General features: G+C 46.6%; 1 protein-coding gene across 1 annotated transcript; it reads right to left on the bottom strand.

Annotated features, from left to right (window-relative positions):
• Window positions 1-1,028: 1,028 nt before the first annotated feature.
• Window positions 1,029-19,903, bottom strand: LOC121048224. The gene is made up of 2 exons (XM_040504301.2): window positions 19,000-19,903; window positions 1,029-1,105 (listed from the first exon to the last, which is right to left on the bottom strand). The coding sequence occupies exons 1-2, from the start codon at window positions 19,901-19,903 to the stop codon at window positions 1,029-1,031; spliced, it is 981 nt and encodes a 326-aa protein (XP_040360235.2).
• Window positions 19,904-24,763: the final 4,860 nt, after the last annotated feature.

Genomic DNA, 24,763 nt, shown 5'->3' with positions numbered 1-24,763 from the left:
GGAATAAATAAACGTTTAATGTGGCGAACTTGTGCCGAAAATAAAAGGGTACAAAAGATAATAAGAGAGCGTCGCGGGCGTCGAAGTCGGCGTAACAGCAGAGTCGAACGCTGGGGCGAAACTGACTCCGGCTTGCCACGCGGAGCAGCTTTCGTACACGCGTTGGCTTCTGGAGCATTCGACGTAGAAGGTTCGACGCGTAGAGCATTCTAAACTCGAATCAGCTAGACGGTTCTCGAATTCACCAGAACATCACATTACAGTGTCAACAAAATGCGTAGCCGCGGCCAGGAATCAAACCCTGGCCCTTCGCGTGGGAGGCAAGCGCGATAACCGTTAGGCTACGGCCGCGCTGCCTACTTGGCGCGCGGCAATATACCGCATAGAGTCTCAATTGAAACTCAATTGACTTTTTCTAACGTGTTTGTATTGAACCGTCCCAGGGTATTGGCCACCGATTCTTAATTGAATTTTTGGCAATAGTGTTTCAATAGAATCTTTGCAATAGTGTTTCAATAGAATCTTGGCAATTGAGTTTCAATAGAATCTTTGCAATTGAGTTTCAATAGAATCTTTGCAACTGAGTTTCAATAGAATGTCTGCAATTGAGTGTCAATAAATTATCTGCAATTGAGTTTCAATAGAATGTTTGCAATTGAGTTTCAATAGAATGTTTGCAATTGAGTGTCAATAGATTGTTTGCAATTGAGTTTCAATATAATGTTTGCAATTGAGTTTCAATATAATTTTCACAATTGAGTTTCAATAGAATTTTTGACAGCAGCGTTTCAATAGAATTTTTGACAGCAGCGTTTCAACTGAATTTTCGCAATCCAGTTTCAATAAATTTTTTGGCAATATAGTGCTTCAATCGAATTTTTACAATAGAGCTTCACTAGAAGTTTTGCTATTGAGTTTCAATAAAATTTTTGCAATGTGTTTTAATAAAATTTTTGCAACTGCATTCTAAGTGCATTAATAGCGGGTTATTAAAGCAAATTAGCCGCAGCATATGAATAAATGCTGCATCATAGAGTGAAGAATAAGTTTATTTGAATACTTAAATTGCACTTTGCTGGTCCCGCCGCATGCTTGTGTCTGTAGCCTATAATGAAAAGAAATGAAACACACACATCCCTTACAAAAATGAACAATCAGTTTCAATTGAGCTTCTAATGTGTTTTTATAGAGTCAAATGAAACTCATAAGAAACTCATCATTAAATGAGTTTTATCATTAGCCACTCCATATCTATTCTTTTGAATTTACTCATTACAAATTCAAGTGAGGTTTATCGTTACCCAATCAATATCAATTCTTTTGAGTTTACTCATTACAAATTCAAGTTAGGTTTATCGTTACCCAATCAATTGCAATCGTTTTGAGCTTACTCATTACACATTGAGATGAGTGTTATAAAAAAAAGTCAATAAATCTACTCCCTACTGCATTGCACCCGAAACAAATAGCGTGTCGGTGTTAGTTCTGATATACAGATTTATTTCCTGTGCTTAAAATAATAACTATATTCACCCTCTTTTACTCCAAAAGGCTTATTCACACGATGTATCTCTTCAACGCGCCACGTTTAGCGAAACCAAGATTTCGCGAAATCGGCCTGTTCACACGTGGAGTTCGACGCGCGAAACCTGTGACGTATTGACTCACGAGAATTTCGCCAAACCTTGTCATCTGCAGCGGGAATAAGAAGCGTTTCGCATCAAAATGATATGAAGTACGCACAGTGTGAAGGGACAGCCTGTTTTAATAATGCCACTCAATGAATTTCGTCAGATTCGGCTCACTGGGTTTACTAGTCCTGCCAAACCCGAGAAAAACCGCGAGATGATCTCGAAGCATTTCGGACATTTTTACACCCCTAATAAAGAACGCTATCCCCAGTCATTATGTTTATATACGGTGCTTGCACCCGCCGCGACTGTTGACGAATCTGCACCGCGCCCCCAATCCGTACTGTAGGCGCCGTTCACACACCTGCAACCGAGTAGGACCAAGACTCGTCGCCCTTACGCACCGCTTCTCCGCTTGTCGCATAGGGGGGCTTGTCGCTCGCCATGTTTTTTTGTTTTCTTTCGGCAAAGCTGGATACGGGATCGGCCAAAAATCAGACTCCTCCAAAAGCTCGCTCCTCCTCGAAGGTCAGACGTCATAGCGAAGTCGAGCGGCCATTGGCAGCGTCCGGGTTTCTCCTTCGGGTGATTGACAGGCGTCGGTGAGGTTTCAGCGAAAAATTGCTGCAGAGGCGAGAAACACGCGCCACTTTTTTCGGAGGCGCGCCACTTTTTCGGTCGAGTTCAGACGGGGAATCTGTTTTTCGAAACCTAGTTTTGCGACACAAGATTCGCCAACACGATGCATCATGTAAACAGACCTATTTACGGCGCCCCTCTACCGCGATTTGGTCAATTTCGGTTTCAGTATTGTAACTTTTACTGGTTTTGGTTTCATATTTTAAGGATCGCGTCTTCGACGCCCCATGGGTAGCGACACCAGTTCTTTATTTTTTTTTCTTTTTCCGCCATTGTTTTGCCGTGGTTTCGCCAGTTTTGCGACCGTTGGGTATGTCGCGGGATGGAAATGCCTTTAGACATGGAAATGTGCTAATTTAATCAAGTTTATCTATCTGTGAAGTTTTCTCTTGTGATGATTATGTTCAAGAAGAGCGCGGAAGACCGACGACGCGACAGAACGAGCAACTCAACGCAGTTGGTAAGCATACTTCTTTGTTTGCATTGTAGGCGTTGAACGAGAAGTGAACATTATGGAGTTTTAGAGTAATCTCGTGGCTGCTGTGCATGCGCAGACCCAAAAAAAGCTTCGGACTCGAGCTTTGGGGCCCGTTAGTTCTCGATACCCTGTTGGAAAATTTCGATGATGGAAAGATGACGGAAAAGGCTCATACAAGCGTAACCGTAATATGGGACATTCTATACAAGCGAATCGGCGGATGGAGTATAGTGGATTACGGCGGAACGATACAGGTAGGCGGAACCATACAAGCGTGTCGTATTATGGGACATCCTATACCAGCGTAGTGGAATACGGCGGAACCATGTGGAACCATACATGCATAACGTAATATGGGACAACCTATACCAGCGAAAAGGCGATACCAGCTCGGTGGAGCCATATGGCTCCAACATGCTGGTTTCGCCTTCTCACTGTTGTACAGGGCGATTTAGTTTTAAGCTTTACATATAAGTTTAGAAAGGTCGTGAAAGCTAAATTAATGCGGTTTGTGCAGGCGAGTTATACGGCCAGGCGTACGTAGTATAGGAAACTAATCGTAACAATCAGTCAGATAATTAAATAAAATTTGTTAATCGTTAATTTCGATGTTTACAATTGTTAATTAACTTTTTAATTAGTGAAAATGAAAATATGGTTTCAATTAGAAACTTGCCGAGTCATTGAAAACCACAAAATCAACTCTTTTTAGAAGGATATAATGCAGGGGTAGCCTTTTACGCGTTCTGTAAAAACGCTTTATTTGGACGAGTTTCTAGGTTTCAGTTTCTTATCAGAGCTCATCTCTGCGCCCAAGGTCCTGTTCCCCCTTAGACAGGCAACGCACGTGCACCTTGGTTCCCTCCATCCTACGAGGGAGGCGAGGGGGCGGCTTCGCACTGCGGCCACCGGGCAGCAGGACCGCAGGTGCAAAGATGCGCTCTGGTAAGAAACCAAAGTCTGGAAACGCGTCCAAATTGACCATTTTTTTAGAACGCCATAAAATGCTGCTCTTGTTTTATATCTTTACAAAGAAAGTTGATTTAGTGTGTTTTGATGATGCTTAGCAAGTTTCTAATTGGAACCATGGGTCTATTTTCACTGATTAAAAATTTCAGGAACATACTATACTTAGAGAGAGGCTGAAGCGGTTTTGTATTTGAGAAAACACTTTTATCTTCTTCATATGACCTCCAGAATCTCAAATATCAAAATTATTTGGTAATTTTATGAATCGAGGCTGCATAGAGTCATTTTTAAAGCGCTGTGAAAGCACTTCCCTGGAGAGCGGTGTCACAAAAGTGGCTTTCGAAATCTTTGCTCATGCATCTTCAGCACCTATCAAAGCTATGCACGCACGTGCTATTTTTTAAAAGGGCAGAAAAATGTGTCACAACTGGTGCCAATGCGGGAGAATATACCTAGAAAACTTGAGATTGGACGAGCGGCCCTTAAGCGACGCGCTTGGCGGCCGAAAGGTCTTCTTACGATGTCACTATCGGTAGGATGTTTTTTTTGTTTTCTCGCGTTTAGATTTATCTTTGCGGAAAACGAACGGGATATTCAGATTCGCGAGATAAAACTATGCTAGAATGAACCTCCATCTAGTTTTCTCAAAGAAGACTGGCACATCTCTGTAATAAGCTGAATGATCATTACAAATTAGCCTTTTATACTATGCCGCCCTGGCCATTTAACTCACGTGCACAGACCGCGTAAATGTAGCTTTTACGGCTTTTTTAAAAGAAATCTGTAAAACATACAAAAAAAAAAACACTCTCTAGAATGTCCCCCAATACGATACAATTGTATGGTTCCTTTCCCGCTTGCATTGTTCAAGAAAGACCTGTGGACATCCAGCGTTTCATTGGAATGCTGGATGTCAGCGAGTGTACATCAGTGAGTGGTTTCAAACAAGCTTGATGTTTGCACACCAGTAAGCTCCTATCCGAGGCTCACCAGGAGCACTAAGAGCAGAGGCAAAATGTTGTGACGTGGTAAATTTGGTTGTAGGTATTTATTTTTAGAAGACCTGCAAGCAACAAAGCTTAACTTTGCTCAAAAGAAGATAATTAAAAATTCAATACTGAACAATGGTGTCCCTTGAGCTGTCAGACCAAACTCCCACTCTTGCCACTCAGGAGTTCCTAACTTGCGCGTAGAGGATCAGCACAACCCAGATTTGTGCTGCAAGCGCACCTGCAATACAAAAGTTGAATAAACATGAGATGAAATATGAGACGTTTACAATTCTCTGTAACGAGAAATTAGAGCACAGATCTTGAAGAGGAGGATGGGAGTGTATGCCCCTCCTCCCCCTCCCCTCCTCCTCTTCTGCTCCCCCCCATTTAGCGGGACATTTCCCTGAATTTAGCGGGAAAATTTCCCCATTAAATTTAGCGGTTTAAGTTTCCCACTAAATTTAGCGCGGAAATTGATGTCACATGACCTCAACACAAATGCAGTTTTCCCGCTAAAAGTAGCGGGGAAAATGACGTTGCATGACCGTGTCATGTCATCCACAAAAAATTCAGTTTCTCAGCTAGACTTAGCGGAAATATTAACGTCACATTACCGCAACATTAATTCAATTTCCTGCCAAGTTTAGTTGGGCGGTTACGCCGAGGGCGACGCCGCGAAACGTGGAAACGGGCGCTAAGAGCTGCGCTAAAAAAACTAAATGCATCAGGTGAAATAAGGTGAAAATTAGAGATAAGAAAAAGAGAAGAGAATCTAAGATACCGTTCTCAGATCCTTCCTTTTGTCCGTTCTCAAATGTTTTGATTTCAAGAAATGTTTATATCTTTATTCATACCCAAAGAACCCCCCCCCCCCCCCCAGTTTCAGCATGAATGCAATAAATCAATGCAGACTAGACCTTGTAAACTATAATGCACATGAAAATGAATGTTCGCCACATAGTCATGTATGAGTCAGTGGCTCAGATCTCTAAATACATTTGTATTGAGGAACATTCTTGAATAAAACTTCTGGGCTTTGAATTCGACAGTTTGTACTTCCATAAGGAACACTGTATGGCACTGATTTTTTTTTGTGACACATCAGAAACAGCAGTGTCATCCTTGCATACCTAACAAGAATTTGTATTTTTTTTTTAGCATGGCATGTGCTATTTTAATGCTTATACAGCCTCCTTTAACAAAATTTCCTTTGTAGAGCTTTTTATTGGTTCTTATTTAACTCGCACGACAGATTCGGGACCTTGAATTCTCACTCGGCATCAACAGTTTTATATTAATGTAATAGTGAAAGACAAGATTAATGGTCTTGAGTACGGCTCGACAAGCACGGATGTTGAGAAAAGTACTGAAGGAAACTCAAATGTCAAAATAAAAATAAGCTGGAATGTGGATACAATTAAGGACATGGTCATGAATACAGTAGCAGATTCAATATGAAGAATACGTGTTAGACGCACACTCAAAGAAACCTGTTGCATCTATATTCATGCAAATTACTTCGCAGAACCCAGCGCTGCAGTCTCGGGTGCGAGTTCGCTGAATGAGTCCACTGAAAATGAGTGCAGACGGAAAAAGCAGTTTGATCTGCGACAATGAGCATTACATAGGCAAGTGACATGTCATTGTTACTGTTACAGTGCCGAATGTTTCAAACTGCCAGTCGTATCATTCTGCGAGTTCCATCCGTATATTACAGGGTTTGGCTCTCTTGAATTCTTTGCGAGAAAAATTATGAACTCGAAATGTCTAGCGTAGTTCTAGAAAAACTACTTCCAGAATCCTAACTCAGCATCGCAAAAAGAATATAAAAAGTTTCTAGAGATAAGGTTAGTGCAGGAGTTGAATAAACTAAATACTTAGTTTTGTGAAACCATCTTGTCGTAGTAAACGTATAAAGTTCCCCTAGGTAGAGCTAGTCATTACGGATGATTGTGCCCATTGCATACCATAAAAAATTTAATTTGCGACCTACAATATTTACAGACTCAACCAACTCTCAATAAGTGGAACACTTGGCACTAAAGATTGGTCTCACCATGACTGTCTGCAAACATCCACATAATAATAAACCTATGCATTTCAAGAAAATATTTGGAGCGAGCTGTTTAAACTGCCATAACACTTTTTAACACTAATAGAAAGCCTGGAGTGGGCCACAACTTAAGCAGTTTTTACTTCATTATGAAGGGCAATAACAAATATGTGAAGCTTAAAACTAGGCCTGCACTGAATTGCTTTCTTAAGTTGAACGTGCTATGCTTGTTTCAATATATTATCTTTGCAGAGCTGACAATGTGCAAGTTCCCATTTTTTTTATATTTCACATCTCCCGACTGCTGGGTGGGGTAGGTACATAAGATTAATGACACCAACGTAACACAATGATTATTTTAAGAATTTGTTTGGGTATGGCACTAGCGAAGCCATCTGCGGGAAGTTATTTCTGTGACTCCGTCGAAGCTACATCCGTGGGCTTTAAGTTCACATGTGAATCATGTCTGGAGACGCCTTTTTGTAATTGGAACTCAAACCAACCCGAGATTTGAATGTTTTTTGCATTTTAGGCTTAGTAGTGCTTTTGCTGTTTCACTTCAAGAATAGGTAAGAATGCTTATTTCGAGTAGCATACCTAACACTTGGTGGCATGAGGACTCCCTTGTCGTGATGCTAATCGAAAGTCACAGGCAGGGAGATACTGTGATGCTCTTGTTGCTGGGATTACCTCCCCCATGGTCCTGGCCGGACCACAGAAGAAGATTGAGTCCAAGCTTGTGGCCACTAGGATCTCCAGATCTTGAGGCAACCAAGTAGCTGGAAATAAAAACAAATCACAATCAAGTACTTGGCAGAGCTACATTAGAATGGCTAGCATATTCTTTCATGATCAGCACATAGATCCTTTTGTTTTTATACTTTGTACTTGTACCTATTAAAAAACTGCTCCTTCACAGCCACAGTCATAGACACACCCAAGGACAAGGCCACACAGGCCTTGAAATGATGGGTACCGAATTAAGGCGAATGATCAAATGCGTTCATTTAACCCTCTTTCACCCCAACCTGGGAGATTTCTGTCAAATATTCACATTTAACTCTAAAGACTATAAAAAAAACCTACTACTGCAATGCAGAGCCATATAGTGGGAGAGTTTAGCCAGTGGGTGTGGTGACTAAGGTGCCGGAGAGGAGGAAAGGGAGGAGAGCGCTGAAGGAAAGAGAGAGAAGGCAGAAAAAAGGAGACGACCGCTATTTTGACGCAACGCTGTTGGCGCGGAGCACTGCTGAGGCTATGTGTCGTCTGCTACTGGCTTAATTCATTGTTGCCTTTATAAAAGTTTGCGTTTAAACATGGAGAAACTTCTTTCTTTAGGTTTTTAAGCCACCGAGGAATAACACTATATTATTTTATTGCCAGAGCCTGCCAAATAAAAGCAAAGGGCAGGTGTCTGGATAGAAAGAGTTTAGTTGGCGCACCAAGAGGCTAACCAATAAAAATGGGTACCACTCTGCGCAAAATGCCTAAAAAGCGTGCATCTCTACTTGACACTAACAGCGGCACACACTATCTATTTTACTGACTAAAGGGTACTAGATCATTATTTTCAGCTAACTAGTCAAAATAGACAACGGCTAAAAAAAAGCAATGGCAAAACCAACAATCGAATTCGCCTGCTCTCCAGTAGCACGACATCTATAGAAGGCAGACCTGCAGAATGAACAAGCAGTCTAAAGAAGAGTATGTCCCATGTATAATTTGTTTCCGTGCTGCAAAGCAAGTGCTGGAAAGAGGTTTCACGACATTAACAAAATTTCTTGCAATCAGTTGAGAACAAGTTAGAGCAGTGAACTTGTCCTTGCCCTTGGCATAACGTTTTAGTGTTGCCCATGGAAACTCAAATAAATTTGTGAATAAAACAAAAAAAAAGACTACCTTCATAAAAAAAAATCTAACTTTCGCAAAGAAAAGTTATCTTGAACAAAATATACGGGATACAGTTGTACAGCATCCATTTTTGTGCTGAACCAATTTTGAGGCAAATCTGCGACAATGAAAAGAAAACGCCCGAATACAATTAAGGGAAAGACAGAAAGGATGCATACCTACAACAAAAGAATTTAGAACGACCACGGGCAGGAACCTCTGGTGAGGCTCTCGGAGTGACTCCCTGCAATGGGCCTGCGCAGACCAGAGAACAAGATCGGTCAGAGCTTGCAGCCATAAGGTGCTTCATACCATGAAGTTTCAGAAGTAGCTGCACTTGGAAGCAAAGTGCATTTCATTTCTCTGCAGAATGGAGAGTTTAATAGCTAGTATGCATTCATAAGGTGATACAGTCACGAATGCCGATTTTTCAATGCAGCACTATATCACCAAATTGTTAACCGTACCGGGCAACACTAAAAACCGGGAGCATTATTTTAAACTATCTCAGTTTAAAGTTAACCACGGCAGAAGCTGCAAGCCACGTGACCTTCTAGTTGGATGCCATGGTACGTCGAGCTTATAATCATGTTTTACACTGTTTTTGCTGCAATGGCTTGTAGTGTTAAAAGTGGTCCAGCTTAAAGAGATGCAAAGTATAGACGTTTGTGAGTGGGGCCCTGACCTAGTCTTCAGCTACATTGCGAGGTAGGACGTTCCAACCGGGATGTTTGCTGCCTGTAACCACACGACCAGCTTGTGCACAGCGATCACTCGAGCCGAGTACATGTCCTCGACAGTGCCATTATTTGACAAGCAGTTTTATGAATGTTAAACATGACTGACTTGCAGAGAGACTGCATCTCAACGACTAATGAGTTGGGATACCTAACTGAATACTGATATATTAACTGAATGCAAAACAAATTACCTGGCAGGCATTAAATTTATCAACAGGGTGGGTCAACTCAGCATTAAGTTGGAGTCGATGCGTCAGGCACGTAGCCAGGATTTTGTTTCAGGGGGGGCCCCCTCATAACAAAACGCTGTATGAGGGGAGGGGGGAGAGGAGGACCCATGCAAAATGGAAGATATCGGAGGGGGAGGGGGGGGGGCCGGGCCTCATAAGCCTCCCCCTGGCTACGTGCCTGCGATGCGTAATAGGACAATACAAACAAAGATATGCCTTACAATTCCTTTTGCACTCCCAAAATGATGTGTTTTTGAAGGTAAGATACACAATGTTCTTGATTCAGAAAGTGCCTCAGCTGTACAAATGCATATGGAGTAAGGGCACTTGCCAAGCCTATTCTCCTCAGCTCTGTGCAGGTTAAGCTAAGTTAGAGTATAGAGGTACACGCTCACTGACAGCATGAGAAAGGCAGGGAGAAGTTTCCGTTGTTCCACCACCAGCCCGTCTGCTACCTTCGATGACGTTTCAGCACCTCATGAGCCTGGAGCAAGCACATCTGTCCAAAGTGGGGTGAAAAGCACAAGCACGTGCTGGAGGACGCCCAGCCATTCTCTTTTTGTCATCGGCTATTCTACATATCTTAGTATGACATATTTTTAAGTGAGAAAAAGTATTGCAAATATGCAGTCCAACTTTGACCATAATACAGAAGTCTGATAAAGATAACAGTTGCCATTCACCATTTTCCAAATAAGTGCTCCCACCTATCGGAACATCTACACATGTGGTGCGTGAGTGGGTTCAGGACTGAGACGCTAGAAAATGAAGCGCTCACAAGGCTTGTCTGACCCTTCCAACCATGCGGGTAAATTCATCGCAAATCCCAGATTTTTAGACAAAATGATTTAGAATAAGCAAATCTTGTCTACGCCCGAGGTAGAACATTGAATTGTCATTCCCCATATTGTGCCAACCATCCTTGAACCTGCGGTACCACCTGCAAATGAACTATGTTGTGCTGCGGCACGCGTCCATGCTGCCTGTTTGAGAAGAAAACCACTGCTCGTGTTGAAGACGACATCCCACAATGTACAGGCAACAATGTTTAACGAACTAAAACAAAATTGATATCATTCAATAGACACAGATAGGCTTACAAAGTGTCGACACCATGATTGTTGTTGTTGGTTTTACTCCTGCATACAAACATAAGTGACTTCCTCTTTCCTCCGATGTACAGTAAAACCCCCTTATCTTCGTGGCCCCTATTTCTTCTCGAATCGGTCACAGAGGACATAATCGCAGCCACTGAATTCTGCAAAATTAAAGGCCGCGAAAATTAAAGGTTCGCCAACATTAAAGAGTTTACTGTTCTTCCGTGTGTCACATAATGTTAACATTTCAAGGAGGCTGAAGGTATTGGTTTAAGGAAAAATTGACCTATGAAAAAAAATGCCCTTCTCCAGGTTAGGCACGCGAGGTTCCTTTGCACTACCTATAAGGCGGCAAGTTTGTTTCGGCAGAGCTTTTGGTTAAACGGAGTCACAAAAGTAGCTATACTTGGAGTCAACCATTTTGTGCTGCATTATAAAGCTAGAGTAAATTCCACTGTGCTTCTGCACAGCACTGTTTGTTGCGAGAGCATATGTGGTTTAGTGTTGCATCCCATTTGCATGATCTAGAGAAACTAGCGCTGACAGAGCTGGAGCACTCGAAAAAAAAAAAAAACAGCCGACTGTGGAAACATTGAGAGATGCACACATGCGAACTGTGCATTTCTTAAAAGTAGATTCGAGCAAAGGTAAAAACAATATCTAGACTTACGGCGGCCATACTTGCCTTTCCCAAGCACGACCACTTTTCCCTCGGTAGCACCATCCAGTAAGCACCAGCAACACGCCCATGAGACGCCGCCGACTCATGGATTGAATGACGACCCGCCTGAGGTCTTGGAAGGAGATCCGGAACACTGCTTTAGGCCAGATGTTGTATCTGGAGGGGGCAGGGACTAAAAGTAAAAATTAACAAATTTATCTGAAGCGCTACATTCCTATAGCATAAACTCTAGGATAGCAGTATTTTTTTTTGTTTTTGAGGTCAGTGATGCATTTTAATTAAACACAAATGGTTGGTTTATAACTTTATATGATGAACCAGCAGCCCCTATTTTCCTTAAGTGTAACGGAGTGTCTAACGTTACGTCCGACGGAACCCGAAATAAAAATTAAAGTTACGCCCAACGTAACTGTCAAGCATTCGAGTTGCGTCCGACGTAACCCAAAATAATAATTAAAGTTACCGTATTTACTCGAAAATAGGTCGAACCCTATTTATTGGATCCACCAAGAACAAAAAAAAAAGAATTGAAATATAGGTCGATCTTTTTTTTTATTTTTAAGAACAGGGGAAATTTTGGGCAAAAGAAAGAAAAAAACCTTTATTTACATCACTCTCAGCTAAATCACGGGGCGATGCCAAAAACTTCATCACCGTCAGAACTTCTGGACATGTTATCATCGTCCCAAGCTTCGTCAGCTGGGTAGACATCCTCGCAAATTCGCAGCAATACTTCACTGACACCGTTGTAAAATGACGACAAGAAACGAAAAAAGGTGCGAAGCGACGGAAGACAAACTACAAAGACGCAAGCAAAGCCGCCGTGTCGCCATGAGCAACACGCGAGCGAGCCGCCTCAAGCAACTAACAAAAATAACATCTTTTTTTTTCTTTTTTTGTGTGTGCGCGTTTGCGAGGATGGAGGGTAAAGTGCATGGCGCATCGCGTTCCTCTCCTTACCCGTTGCCCAGCAAGGGGAACGCTAGAGGCGCGATGTCGAAATCCGACGCCCGACCGGCCACCGCGGGCGGCGAGCCATTTCGGCAACCAAAAGCTTTTTGAAACAAGAAGCGGCGCGGCTCTACGGCAACGCCGGCTCGGTGACTCGATAGCTTCATGCCTCCGGTAGGGTCGCAAAATTTGGTCGCGAATGTAGGTGTCGAAATTCTTTAGTCACAATTTCCGAGAAGAAAAAGAAGAAGAAGAAAAAAAAAAAAAAGGTCGATTTATATTGAATAAACACGGCAGTCAGCCGCGCGACGAGACACACATTATGAAAGCGATTGGTGCGAGCGACCGAGGCGATGAGCGACGTTTTCTAGAAGCCCAAGAACCGAGCGGCGCAAGCAGCGAGAGTGAGAAATCTTCGGCGCTCGGCGCCGGCTCTCGTAGCTTCTCGCCGTCGCTCGTCTCGTTGATCGCTATATTGCTAACATGCCGTTCAGAAAGGCGCTCTAGGTGCTTACCATTTCATTGGGACCAGCCTCGCATCCAACCGTAACCAGTCTTTTTTTTTTTTTAGCCGCCCAGGTAGAAGTTAACATCGTACATACACCGTTTTCAAGCATGGCACCTCGTTCATTGCTCGATTTACATTTTCGGCAAATGACCGCAATGAAGCACAATTATTCTAGTTCAAAATTGTCACGAACACTTGGCACGCATGCTTATACTGTAGCGCACCTAACGTAATTTAAAACTAGAACGAAAACGGGACGAGATTCGCTTACCGCTTTACGGATCCTAGGCCTCCGGATCCTAGGCCTAACGGCCGTACTTGGAAGTCGCCTGCGGTCCGGCGATCGGACGAGTCGAGCCGGCCTGACGCAGGCTGACCACGCCTGGTTGAACTATGAGAGGCGCCGTCCAGTTGAGAGCCAGAGACGCAGTAGAAACGGACCGCAAAACATCTGTCCCGTGACCGTAAACGAGCCAACGACCCCCCACACCGCTCTATCTTCGCCATCTCCGCGACGACCGGAAGTGGAAGCCGCGAAGTTATAGCATCTTCGATCAACTCGCACCGGAATCGCCCTGAAACCAGCACAGTGCACAGCGCTCCTCGGTCGTGCAGCGCGATGTCGGTGCAACATCAAGGACAAACTGCGCCGCGCCGGTGCACCGCGGCGAGCTCGACCTTGTGTCACTTCGCGTTTTGTTCGTTTATTTTGCGTAGGTCAGCGCACGGTGCCCGTCTGCTGTCAATTTCTTTTATTTTTTTACTCGCGGATTTTACGGTCCCACAGAAATAAACATCGTGGACGTGATTGTCGATGGGGTCACGAAGCGGGTGACAATTCCACATGTATATGTTGGCGATCATTATTAGTTCAAGAAAACGAAACACCAGATAATAGCCGTACCTCGCTGTCATCAAAACGCCTCGCGCCGCTTTCCACGAAGTTCGTGCTTTTCGGGCGCTCCTTGCCACCGCAGCACTCGCCAGTAATTGCGGCGATGGTGAGAAGCTCGTCGTCTCGCCGTCAGAAGACCCGAGGAAATCATCTAGCGCAGCTGGAAGGCGTGTTCGTTTTTGCAAGATCGCCATCTCGATAGTCTGCGCGTCTGCTACTCCCGCCATCTTCTCGATTCCCGCTCCTGGCCGCAATGCCTGATGGGACTGCCCCCCGGCGCACCGCCGATTTTCTTGGTGCACGTTGGGGCAACGAAAAGCCGCACCGGGAGGGTGCGCTTCGTTGATCGAGGACGTTGCGTGCGCACCGGTGCACTTGATCGAAGATGAAGGGGCGCACCTCAGTGCCCCGGTGCGCACCGGTGCGGATGATCGAGGATGCTATTAGAAAAGCCGCGGCAGCGGAAGCCACTGGGCGGAAGCTTTAAGTTTCGGTTTCGCTTTTCTCCAACGCAGGCTACGGTCGCTACGGTTTCGGGCTGGTGGGTTTGTCGGGTTTGTGGCTGGTTGCGACGACGCGAGGGGCCACGAAAAGACGCCAAGTCGGCCGAGTACGAGTCACGGCCCACGATACGAGCAACGGGCCGTTTGCCGCTGTCGACCGGTGATGAGGTATCCGCGGCTTGGTGTCACGATCGGTTTGTTGCCGTGCACGTTGACTCAAAGCTCGAAGTTATGCAGTTCCGTTCCGGCATCAGCCGCACCACGTTTTCCGGTGCATCGCACGTGGAGGCCTTTCGACGCATTCAGTGAACGTAAAGATCGTGCCCGCTGTCTTCGGTGCTGTGGAAGAAGTTGGGAGACGGAAGGCGTTTAGGACTCCAGGCCGGGCCGCCGGTTCACTCTGAACGAGAGGCGACGTGTGTGTGCACGCTTGGAGGAAGCCTCCGCGTTTCGCCGCGCTAGACCTCGCCGATCGCGACCAGACCAACCGGACCCCGAGTCCGAGAGGCTCTTGCGGAGCCAGGAACTGCACCGAGGTAGGAGCTGCTCGTTCTGCGCTACCATGCAGTGCTCTACAGTGCTCGGAGCTCTCGGTGTCATTCGTGCTTGCACCGAAGCCTTTGTGACCCCTTCGGACGCGCAAGTCGTACTTCGCAAAGGTTTGGACGGGGCCGCCCTCACCGAGCAGCTCCGCTATATTCCGCTTACTTATGATCGCAATAAAAGCTTGCGTTCTCGGAAAAAAAATTGCGGGACCGCTCTCCACGCCGCCGACGAGGTTGGCCGCCGCCATGTTCTCAGCTGTTCACTCGCTCCCGCAGCGAGCGCCTTCCGATAATCCTCCCCGTTCCAAAATGCGATGCGCTTTGCGCATTATGCCGTTCACATGACCGCATATTGAATCCGGCAACTGGATTCAATGCGACTAAGTCGCATTCGTGTAAACGTGGCTTATGTTCTTTTTCGACATGTATGGTGTATGTAACGATAGCGGTGGTGAACGATGGACGTTTTCGTTGGAAGATGGCGGTCATCTTTCTGCATGTATGACTTGGTTATACCGGTGGTCCTGTGGTATAAGCGTTTTTGTTGGAAAGACCGCAGTCGCCTACGTCATCGGACGCAAAATCGTACCAGCCACACCGAATCATATCGGCAAGCAAAGTGGCTGCCAGTATAGACAGACCCGGAGCCATAGCGGTGCCAGTATCTCCAGTTATGCAGAACGACAAACCAAACTAGCTGCATGCGTAACACAAAGAAATTATGGTGGTGTCATACCAGAACTGTACAAGCAGCAGGTTTGTTTCTTGTACGTTTTTCCAATAGGGTAATAGCGTGGGTACCGCAAAAGGCGGCGCCCACGACATCTCCGTTGATCGCGTCTTCGACGCCGTCGCCCGCTCGGGAACTGCGTGAGTCGCACTGACTCGGCGGTCGGTATGGTCGAAGCGTTTTCATGTGGGGGGCCGCGAGGCCCTGCCACGTTATTTAAAGTGAGGACATAGAACGAGACAAGCGAACGAGGTGTCTGCCTGTGATGGGGGCTTCAGAGCATTCCCTTGCACGCGCTCTCCGAGGCGCGTGCGCGTGCTGCGCCTCGAGCCATCTCTTATTTTCATGAGAAGAATGAATCTGTGGGTGCGTTGCACCCTACAGATATGCCCCCCCCCCTTAGCGAGGAGCCCCAACGAGCGATTAAAAAAAACGAAAAGAACAACGACAACACACAATTAGGGCGCTAGCTCTGGCCATGAGTTTGTCCAATGAACTTGAGCAGACTTCCTGCGAGACTTCGGACTTTCCTCGCGCGTCTCACATGTGATGAGGTTCACGGGTGCGTGCTCGAGATGGGCTGGCTTTAGACGCTCGAGAGCGATGGTGTCTCGTCGTCCATTGATCTGTACAACGAAGCCACTTGGCTTCTTTTCCAGAACCGGGAACGGTCCCATATAGTGCTGTTGGAGCGGTTTCCGTCTGGCTGTTTGGCGCACGAACACATGCGTTGCACTGTACAAGTCCTGAGAGACGTAAGGAGTCTTGGCAGATACCTCGCGCGTAGGAACTGGTCGTAGGTCTGCAAAAACCTCCTTCAGCTTTGTGGCGCAGTCTTCTGGCCTCGTGTTTGGAGACGGGTCGACCTCGAAAAAGTCCGATGGTAATCGGAGGGTCGTCCCATAGACGAGTTCAGAGGTTGCACAGCCGAGGTCCTGCTTCAACGCCGTTCGAACTCCGAGTAAGAGGAGTGGAAGCTGTTGTACCCATTCCTTGGAGTTCGCGTGGGCCATGAGCGCGGACTTGAGGTGTCGGTGGAAACGTTCCACCAGGCCGTTAGACTGCGGATGGTATGCAGTTGTCCGAGATCTCGTCATGCCTAGGATTCGGGACAACTCGGTGAACAAGTTGGATTCGAATTGATGCCCTCTGTCGGTGACGATTTCAGATGGGCATCCGAAGCGCGCCACCCAGGACGAGACGAATGCCTCGGCGACGGTGGCTGCAGTCATGTCGGGCAATGGTGTAGCTTCCGGCCACCTTGTGAAGCGGTCGATACAGGTCAGGATGTATCGTTGCCCTTGAGATGTCGGAAGGGGCCCGACCAGGTCGATGTGGACCTTGTCGAAACGGGCATCTGGTGGCAAGAAGCTCGTGGATGAAGGCACGGAATGACGGTGAACCTTGGCTCGTTGGCATGCCAAGCAGGTCCGCACCTAGTCACGCACGTCGGACTTCAGACGAGGCCAAACGTAGCGATTGGCCACTAGCTTCTGTGTTGCCTTCACGCCGGGATGCGACAACGAATGAATGGCATCAAAGAGCGGCCTTCGTAGTGCCATCGGAACGAATGGGCGATGCGTTCCTGTGGACGTGTCGCAGACGATGGTGATGCCTCCTGGGAACTCAACATCTTCTAGCTGGAGAGAGTTGTTTGATGTGCGGAGCTGCTGTAGCTCCTCGTCGGATGCCTGATGACGAGCCAGCAACGTGATCTCGAGTTGCGGAGCAGGCGAAGGTACGGCGTCAATTCGGCTCAGTACATCAGCGGGGATGTTTGATTTCCCTTCGATATGCCGGATGTCCGTCGTAAACTCCGACAAGAAGGCCAGCTGGCGGATCTCTCGAGGGGTATAGACAGAGCTTGAGTGGCGGATGGCGTAGGTGAGTGGTTTATGGTCCGTCCAGATGACGTAGGGGCGACCTTCGACAAAGTGTCGAAAGTGCCGGACGGCCAAGTACGCTGCAAGCAGTTCTCTTCCAAAGACGCTGTAGCGGGTCTGGGCGGGCTTTAACTTCTTGGAAAAGAAAGCTAGGGGCTGCCATTCACCGTCCACCTGTTGTTGTAGGACCGCCCCAACAGCCGTAGCTGAAGCATCTCTCATGATCGAGGTTCTGGCATCGTGTTGTGGATGTCGCAGAAGTACAGCGTCTGCAAGTACAGTCTTTACTTCGCAGAAGGCTTGCTCCCCGTCTTCACTCCAAGGCAGGTTGGTAGTGGCACGTGCAGTCTTGGCTAGTAGAAAATCAAGAGGTCGGAGTAGCCTCGCGCAGTTCGGAATGAACCGGCGGTAAAAATTTACCAGGCCGAGGAACTGGCGAAGCTTTGTGATCGAGCTAGGTCTTGGAAAGTCCCTGATCACTTGCACTTTCGACGGCAAAGGTCTGATGCCGTGTCGGTCCACTCGATGTCCCAGAAACTCGAGTTCTGATCTCCCAAACTCACTTTTTGTGGCGTTGATGATGATGCCGTGGTCTGAGAGTCTTTGGAAAAGAAGACGGAGGTGGTTGGTGTGCTCCTCCGTTGTCGAGCTAGCGACCAACAAGTCGTCAACGTAGGCAAATACGAAGGGAAGCCCGCGCGTGACAGCGTCGATGAATCTCTGGAATGTTTGAGCCGCATTACTGAGGCCAAAGGGCATGCGGAGAAACTCAAACAGACCAAACGGAGTTGTAATAGCTGTCTTTGGGATGTCTTTGTCAGCGACGGGGATCTGGTGGTACGCGCGGGTAAGGTCAACCTTCGAAAAAATGGTCGCGCCTTGGAGGTTGACAGTAAAGTCCTGAATGTTTGGGAGGGGGTATCTATCGGGCACTGTGCTCTTGTTCAGTGCGCGATAGTCGCCACACGGTCTCCAATCTCTGTTCTTCTTGGACACCATGTGTAGGGGAGACGCCCAGCTGCTTGACGAAGGTCGGATAATTCCAAGCTCGAGCATGTGCTCAAATTCTTCGCGAGCGATGCGGAGTTTCTCTGGAGCCAGACGACGGGGTCGGAAGTGAACCGGTGCGCCCGTTGTTTCGATGTGATGGTGGACATCGTGCGAAACCGGTCTGGTCCAGTCAGGAGCTCGCGTGAGGCTTGGAAAATCCTGGAGAGGAGGTCGGAATGGCCCGTCGATGTTAGAGCAGACTGACGCGAATCCTGCGGTGTCAGTTGTTGAGACGCCTTGCACGGAGAGTCGCGTTGTGGAGTCGAGCAGACGTCTCTCCTTCACGTCTACAAGGAGGCTGTGGTGTTGTAGGAAGTCAGCGCCGATGATCGCGTTGCCTACGTCCGCGACCAGGAATACCCATCGGTAGACTCGTCTGAGGCCAAGATTTATGGTGATGGACCTTTCCTTGTAGACGGGGATCGACGAGTTGTTCACAGCCCGAAGGTAGTAGATGGGCGTCTGTGATCGATCCGCGCGTTTTGCAGGAACAGCGCTTACCTCGGCCCCGGTATCGACTAGATAACGGGTTCCCGTAGTCCTGTCGGCGATGTAAAATAGGCGACTTCCTGGTAGGTTCTGACTACTCGTTGCCTCTATCGGTTTGCTCCAGGAGCAGGGACGAAGGCAGTGCCGGGCGTCGGAGCCAAAGCGACGATGGTATACGCAGACGTCCGCTGAACTTGCGGAGCGGGAACGGTCAGCATTTTTGCAACGAGATGTTGAACGTCCACGTTGTTGTTGAGTGCGTGGACGATCTCGCCGGTGAGTTGCCGCGGTAACACTCTCTTCCAACCGCTGGCAAAGCCGCTCGAGGTTGCCGTCAAACGATGGAGTGCCTGGCGGGGCAGGCATAGTTTCACTTCCGTCTTCTGCCGCCGATGTAACGCTGGCGACGGGTGGAGTGGCAACTTCAATAACGGCGTCTGCCAGGGCTGCGAGGCCTGTGAGGTCGAGAGCCGTAGCGGTGGCCAACACCATCTGGACGTTGGTTGGGAGGCGCTGAATAAATAGCTCCCGCAGCAGAGCGTCGCCGATCGTGTTGGCGCGATCTCCAAGGAGCTCAGTCATCCGCCTTAGCAGCTGAGACGGACGTCGATCGCCGAGTTCTTCCACCGAAAGAAGTTCTTGAAGGCGGGAGCGATCTGATGCCTCGGTTCTCTGCAGGAGAGCCGCCTTCAGCTGGTCGTAGGAAGCTGTGGCCGACGGTTGCGCAAGGATGTCGTATACTTTGTGGGCTGCTGCCGGCGACAGCGCCGAGACGACATGATGATACTTGCTCTCCTGGCTCGTCACACCGCTGAGATGAAACTGGGACTCAGCCTGCAGGAACCAGACCCTCGGGTTTCTGTCATAGTACGGCGGAAGTCGGACTGCAACCGATGAGGTGGAAGCCGGGGATCCGGCCGCTGCTCTTTGGGGTTCGCCGTTGTCCATGGTCCTCGACCGGGTCACCAAATATGTGGGGGGCCGCGAGGCCCTGCCACGTTATTTAAAGTGAGGACATAGAACGAGACAAGCGAACGACGTGTCTGCCTGTGATGGCGGCTTCAGAGCATTCCCTTGCACGCGCTCTCCGAGGCGCGTGCGCGTGCTGCGCCTCGAGCCATCTCTTTTATTTTCATGAGAAGAATGAATCTGTGGGTGCGTTGCACCCTACATTCAAAACGCCACGGATCGCTGGAATCACAGCTCAGAGCTATCGAGGCGCGTGTACTTACGATCGTGGCAGGCATGTGAGCATGCCTGGGTAGTGGATTGTCTGGGCTTCGTAAGTACAACCAGAGTCCTTCAATGCTCTAGTACAACAGAGCAGCTTGGCAGTGACAAAAAACAAAACATGCGGCATTGAGTATAAAACAACTATAAAAATGTTACTCTGGTCAAAAAGCTTGTCTAATTTCCAAGATTAAACGTTCGAACTTCCAAATAAAAGCTGTCGCGACATCTTGGTGGCGTTTTAAGCGCGAGATGCTTGCGTTTTGGGGGTCCCCGGCAGATAAACGCTATTCTAAAACTCTTCGCCGCAACCCTCGCTATTTTGCCGTCCGTAACGCGCTGTAAAGTAGCGCCCGATATTCTAAAACTCCCTATTTTCTCGGCACACGTTTTCTCGTTAAGCTAGAATTTTTTTTCTTTTTTTAATGGTTGGGTTTGCTTTATTTTTCCTAATGTTTAGATCTATGTGTAGCGTAATGAAAAGTTGCCACTCATTCTGTGTATGGTCCAAGAAATTGTAGCTTATTTATGTAAACAGAGCACGTATTGAATTCCTAATGCTACTTTCAGTCCGTTGCTTTAGAAAATGTCTTATTGGTTTAGCAGTGTACTGATGTCGTTCAACCATAAATTGATTACAATGATAATACTTCATTATATTTCAGAAGTTAGACTTCCTTGGAATTTGCTTCATGCAGAGCCAATATTCCTTTTCAGTCAAAATGGTTGAAGAGGATATCCATCTTTTGTTTTGAAGTTTTGAAGTGGACTGGATTGTACTGTTATGACAAACTTTGGTTCCCTGGCTTTCTAGAATTGAACTGGGTTTGCATTTGTCGGTTAGATTGATAAAGCAGTTCTTCCTTTCGCCTTTTTTTTTTTCTCTTTCAATTTGCAATTGTGATGTGATAAAGCCGAGGGCCGCAGTTATTCCCAAATGAAGCAGCAGCAGTATGTTCCCAGCTTGCGTCACTTCGATTTATTTCAAGGCATGCCATGAAATGAATGCCTTTATTCATACACCGTTGGAATTGAGATTGACTTCAAAATGCAGTTTGACACAGTGTTTAAGTGGTATGGGACGTGTGTTGAATGACCTATGCGGTTGTCACAGGTTCGTGGTTGGTCAATCTGAAACGCTCCAAGTCCCACTTCCTTCTTCTTGTCCTCTTCCCATTGGTTTGAAGCTCGGCCGGCATTATACTCTGTTTCATACTTAGCGTGCAACGCTGTCAAAGCTACTGGCGCGGGTGCGTGGCTTCATCTACGATTTTGCTTGCGCGAGAAGGCATGCAAATGCTCAACGAGATCAAGCCCCACGCTCGTGCCTGTAGCTTTGACAGCGTTGCACCCTAAGTATGAAAGGGAGTATAATCTCATCCGAACTGATGCCTTTGGCACTCAGGTAAACATGTGCAAGAATCGCAATTGACCCTCCCCCAAACCACCCTTAAACAGAACAAAATGACAAAAAAAAAAAAAAAAGAATTCGTGATAGCGGTGTTCGAGAGAAACTGCAGACGTTTAATTACCCTGCCTGAAACTTTGCAAACATTTCAGTGTGGTTGCAGCTGTGAGGGTGAGGTGGATCCAATATGAAAACTGGACCCTGAAGCGATGCCTTCAGGATGCCGAAAATAATTATGGTAAGTTAGAAATTATCCCACTAGTATACTTCCTAAATATTTGGGCCGGGTGTCGATTAAAAATTTTAACCCAGTTAATTTGTCACAAATTTTCAGGCATAATATCTTGAAAAGAATGAAACTGCAGATGTTCCAAACTGGCTGAGGTAAAGCAGCCTTGCAGTGCACCAAGGTTTACACTGAACATACTTGTGTGTATTGTCCACGAGGTGTAGCTCTTGCATTGAAGTTTTATGAGTTAGTTTCTTCAATGTTTGAACTTTCAGTGTGCCAGCTGGGTAGTGTGTAATTGTTTTTTTTTTTTTATAGCGCAAGCAATATCTTAATCCTGGCGGCAGGAAGATTCGGCTAGCAGTTGACATGGTTGGACAACGGTGTTCATGCTTGCTTTGTCTGAAGCGGCCAGTGAAGCGAAATAACAGCATGTGCGGATTGTCCATGCGTTTAATTTTTTGTTTGTTGTTTGTTTCAGACTACATGTGCTCCCAGTACAAAGGGGTGGCCCTCCAGGCTCTCACGACCAGCATGTCGTCTCTGCTGTGCTGTCGAGGGAAATTTAAAGGGTAAATATTGCAGCTGCAGTTTTTTCTATTCTTTCCCTGCTACACTTCCTGCAAATTTCTGTGCATACTTGGTCTTTTTGTTTTCATGGTACTGTAAACTTTTGTTATAGTCCGTTGCAACTATAGAATAGCACAAGCCCCTCCCACAATTCCCTTTGCTCGCCATGATTGGCGGTGTACTCTTGGCTCTCCTCCTCTCTAGTGTTTGCTTATTAAGAAGACTGAAGGGCTTTGTGGGAGGGGCTTTGCTATTCTAGAGTGGCAACATAGTATAGCACGACCTCAGTTAATTTAATCATTTCGAAGAGTCCTAGCGGGCACCCATGCATTTTTATGGGAAGGACTCTGCGTCATATTTTGAACCGAGAAAATAACCCTACAAACGGGAAAGCACGGGCCTTTTTTTACAAAATTAACCGAACCAAACTTTGTTTTCAAGATCAGACCGGAAAAAGTCGACTCCTGTTTTATAAACGGCGAGTAACAGAAATCCTGTGCTAGTCTCGCAACGTTGGGAAGCGAATGCTATGACCCCCATCTTGATTTCTTTAATGCTTGTTATGGCTGTTTTCACATCTGGTATTTTCACTGTTCTTTGGCCAAAAGTGAGTGGCAGGTCACCATAGGTTTCCAGAAGAAAGCGGTTGCATATGCAGAAATTTCTAGCAAGTTTGAAGCGCAGTGGCGCTTCGTCGCAACCGAGGAAAAACTATGGTATTGTTGGTGCAAAACATTAAGCCTCACGACTAGCAGGAACTTAATCGTGGATATACTGCACCGTACGGCGTTTATTTGAGCTCTACTCCACACAAAATATTACAGGGGCACTTAGGTATCCCTTTGTGGATTGAATGCGAAAGCATTGCCATTCCTAACGACACTTCCTTTTTTTTTCTCTATTGTTAGGAATGGCAATGCTTTCGCATTCAATCCACGTAGGGATACCTAAGTGACCCTCCAATATTTGTTTTACATATCATCATACGGCGTCACACATCATGGTACGTTATGTCGTCACGTGGAGTGTGATGTCATCGAACCGAGGACATATTTTTATGACCATCTTTCGGGCTCATCAACGCCGATGCCGTCAAACATGATGAAAAAACAGCCGCAGATAAACGGGGACGAAGAACGGGTAAAGACATGCCATCTTTTGCTGTAATGGGGCAAGCTTCTTTTTGAGGGGAGAGTAATGTCGCATTCCGAAGCAGCTGAGATAGCACAACAGCTAGCATGCCCGGCTCTCACGCAGCAGCACTGGGTTCAAACCTCAGCTGTGGAAGCGCATTTTATTCTTTCTTTTATTCCTCTGTTAACGTTTGGTACAACTCGGATTTTCCGCTCCATGGACATATAATGCTTTCGCATTAAAAAGGCACATCCAGTCAGGAATGTGCCTTTTCGTGTGGTAGAGTCGCACAGCTGCTCACCACTTTGAATATCACTACTGAAGTACGAGAGGGCGCTAGTGATCACCAAATCAGGTTCACGCCATTCATAGGTGAAGGATCCTTTTGGGTGCACTGAAGATTTGTGTGGCATTTTCTTTCGTTGATTCATTGGCGCATCTCGCCGTTGATCGCAGTCCTGCACCTCGTTAGTTCCAACGGGCAGGATAGACAGCTCGGCAGACTCGTCGGCTGAATCCTCCGTGTGTAGTTTAGCATTGTCCTTAGGCTGCTTCAAGTAGGGATGCATGTTGACACTCACCCATCCGGAGCATGGCTTTATGATCCGCATAGGATCCTAATTACCCTTTCCTTCGTGTCCGTTGTGATTAAAATACTTCTTCAAGATAGTAAACAAACACAAAAAAGTAAATAAAAATACTCAGGGACAACAATTGTGGGCATAAAACACTGGCACCAGTGTTTACCACCACTTTTTGTCCATGTGTTTTTTGCGGCGCTTGTCTACGATCATGGATCAATTGGCTCGAATTGCCATATTAATTCTGCGAGATGCTTATAAGTCTTAGCTTCTCCATGTTCGAATATGGTAAACTTCATAAGCGGCAACATCTGCTGGCTTATCTTTAGTAGACCTTTTCAAAAGCCGAAAGAAAAGAGTGCAATGCGGCGGCAAAAACAGTGAGCGATTGATTCTCGCAGACTCGGGGCCAAAATATACTTTTGCATTATGGTGCCCCTGACAATGTTATTGGTGCCACTCATTAAACTATCAAGGTTGTGTGTAAATTAAGTGCCTGGGTGAGCAAAAATGTAGAAATTTTTGATGTGACTTTCTGCATTTAAGGCTGGTTCACACATACAGTGCAGCGCTAACTCAGTCTTGTTAAGGCAACGAGTCACTGCTACTTCCATGGCTTGTATCGTGTGTTCTGAGGGTCCTCCTTTCCTAAAGGA

Source organism: Ixodes scapularis, unplaced genomic scaffold (assembly GCF_016920785.2).
Source record: "Ixodes scapularis isolate PalLabHiFi unplaced genomic scaffold, ASM1692078v2 PGA_scaffold1__304_contigs__length_218370807, whole genome shotgun sequence".
NCBI lineage: Eukaryota > Metazoa > Arthropoda > Arachnida > Ixodida > Ixodidae > Ixodes > Ixodes scapularis.
This window is presented reverse-complemented; position numbering and strand designations above follow the sequence as displayed.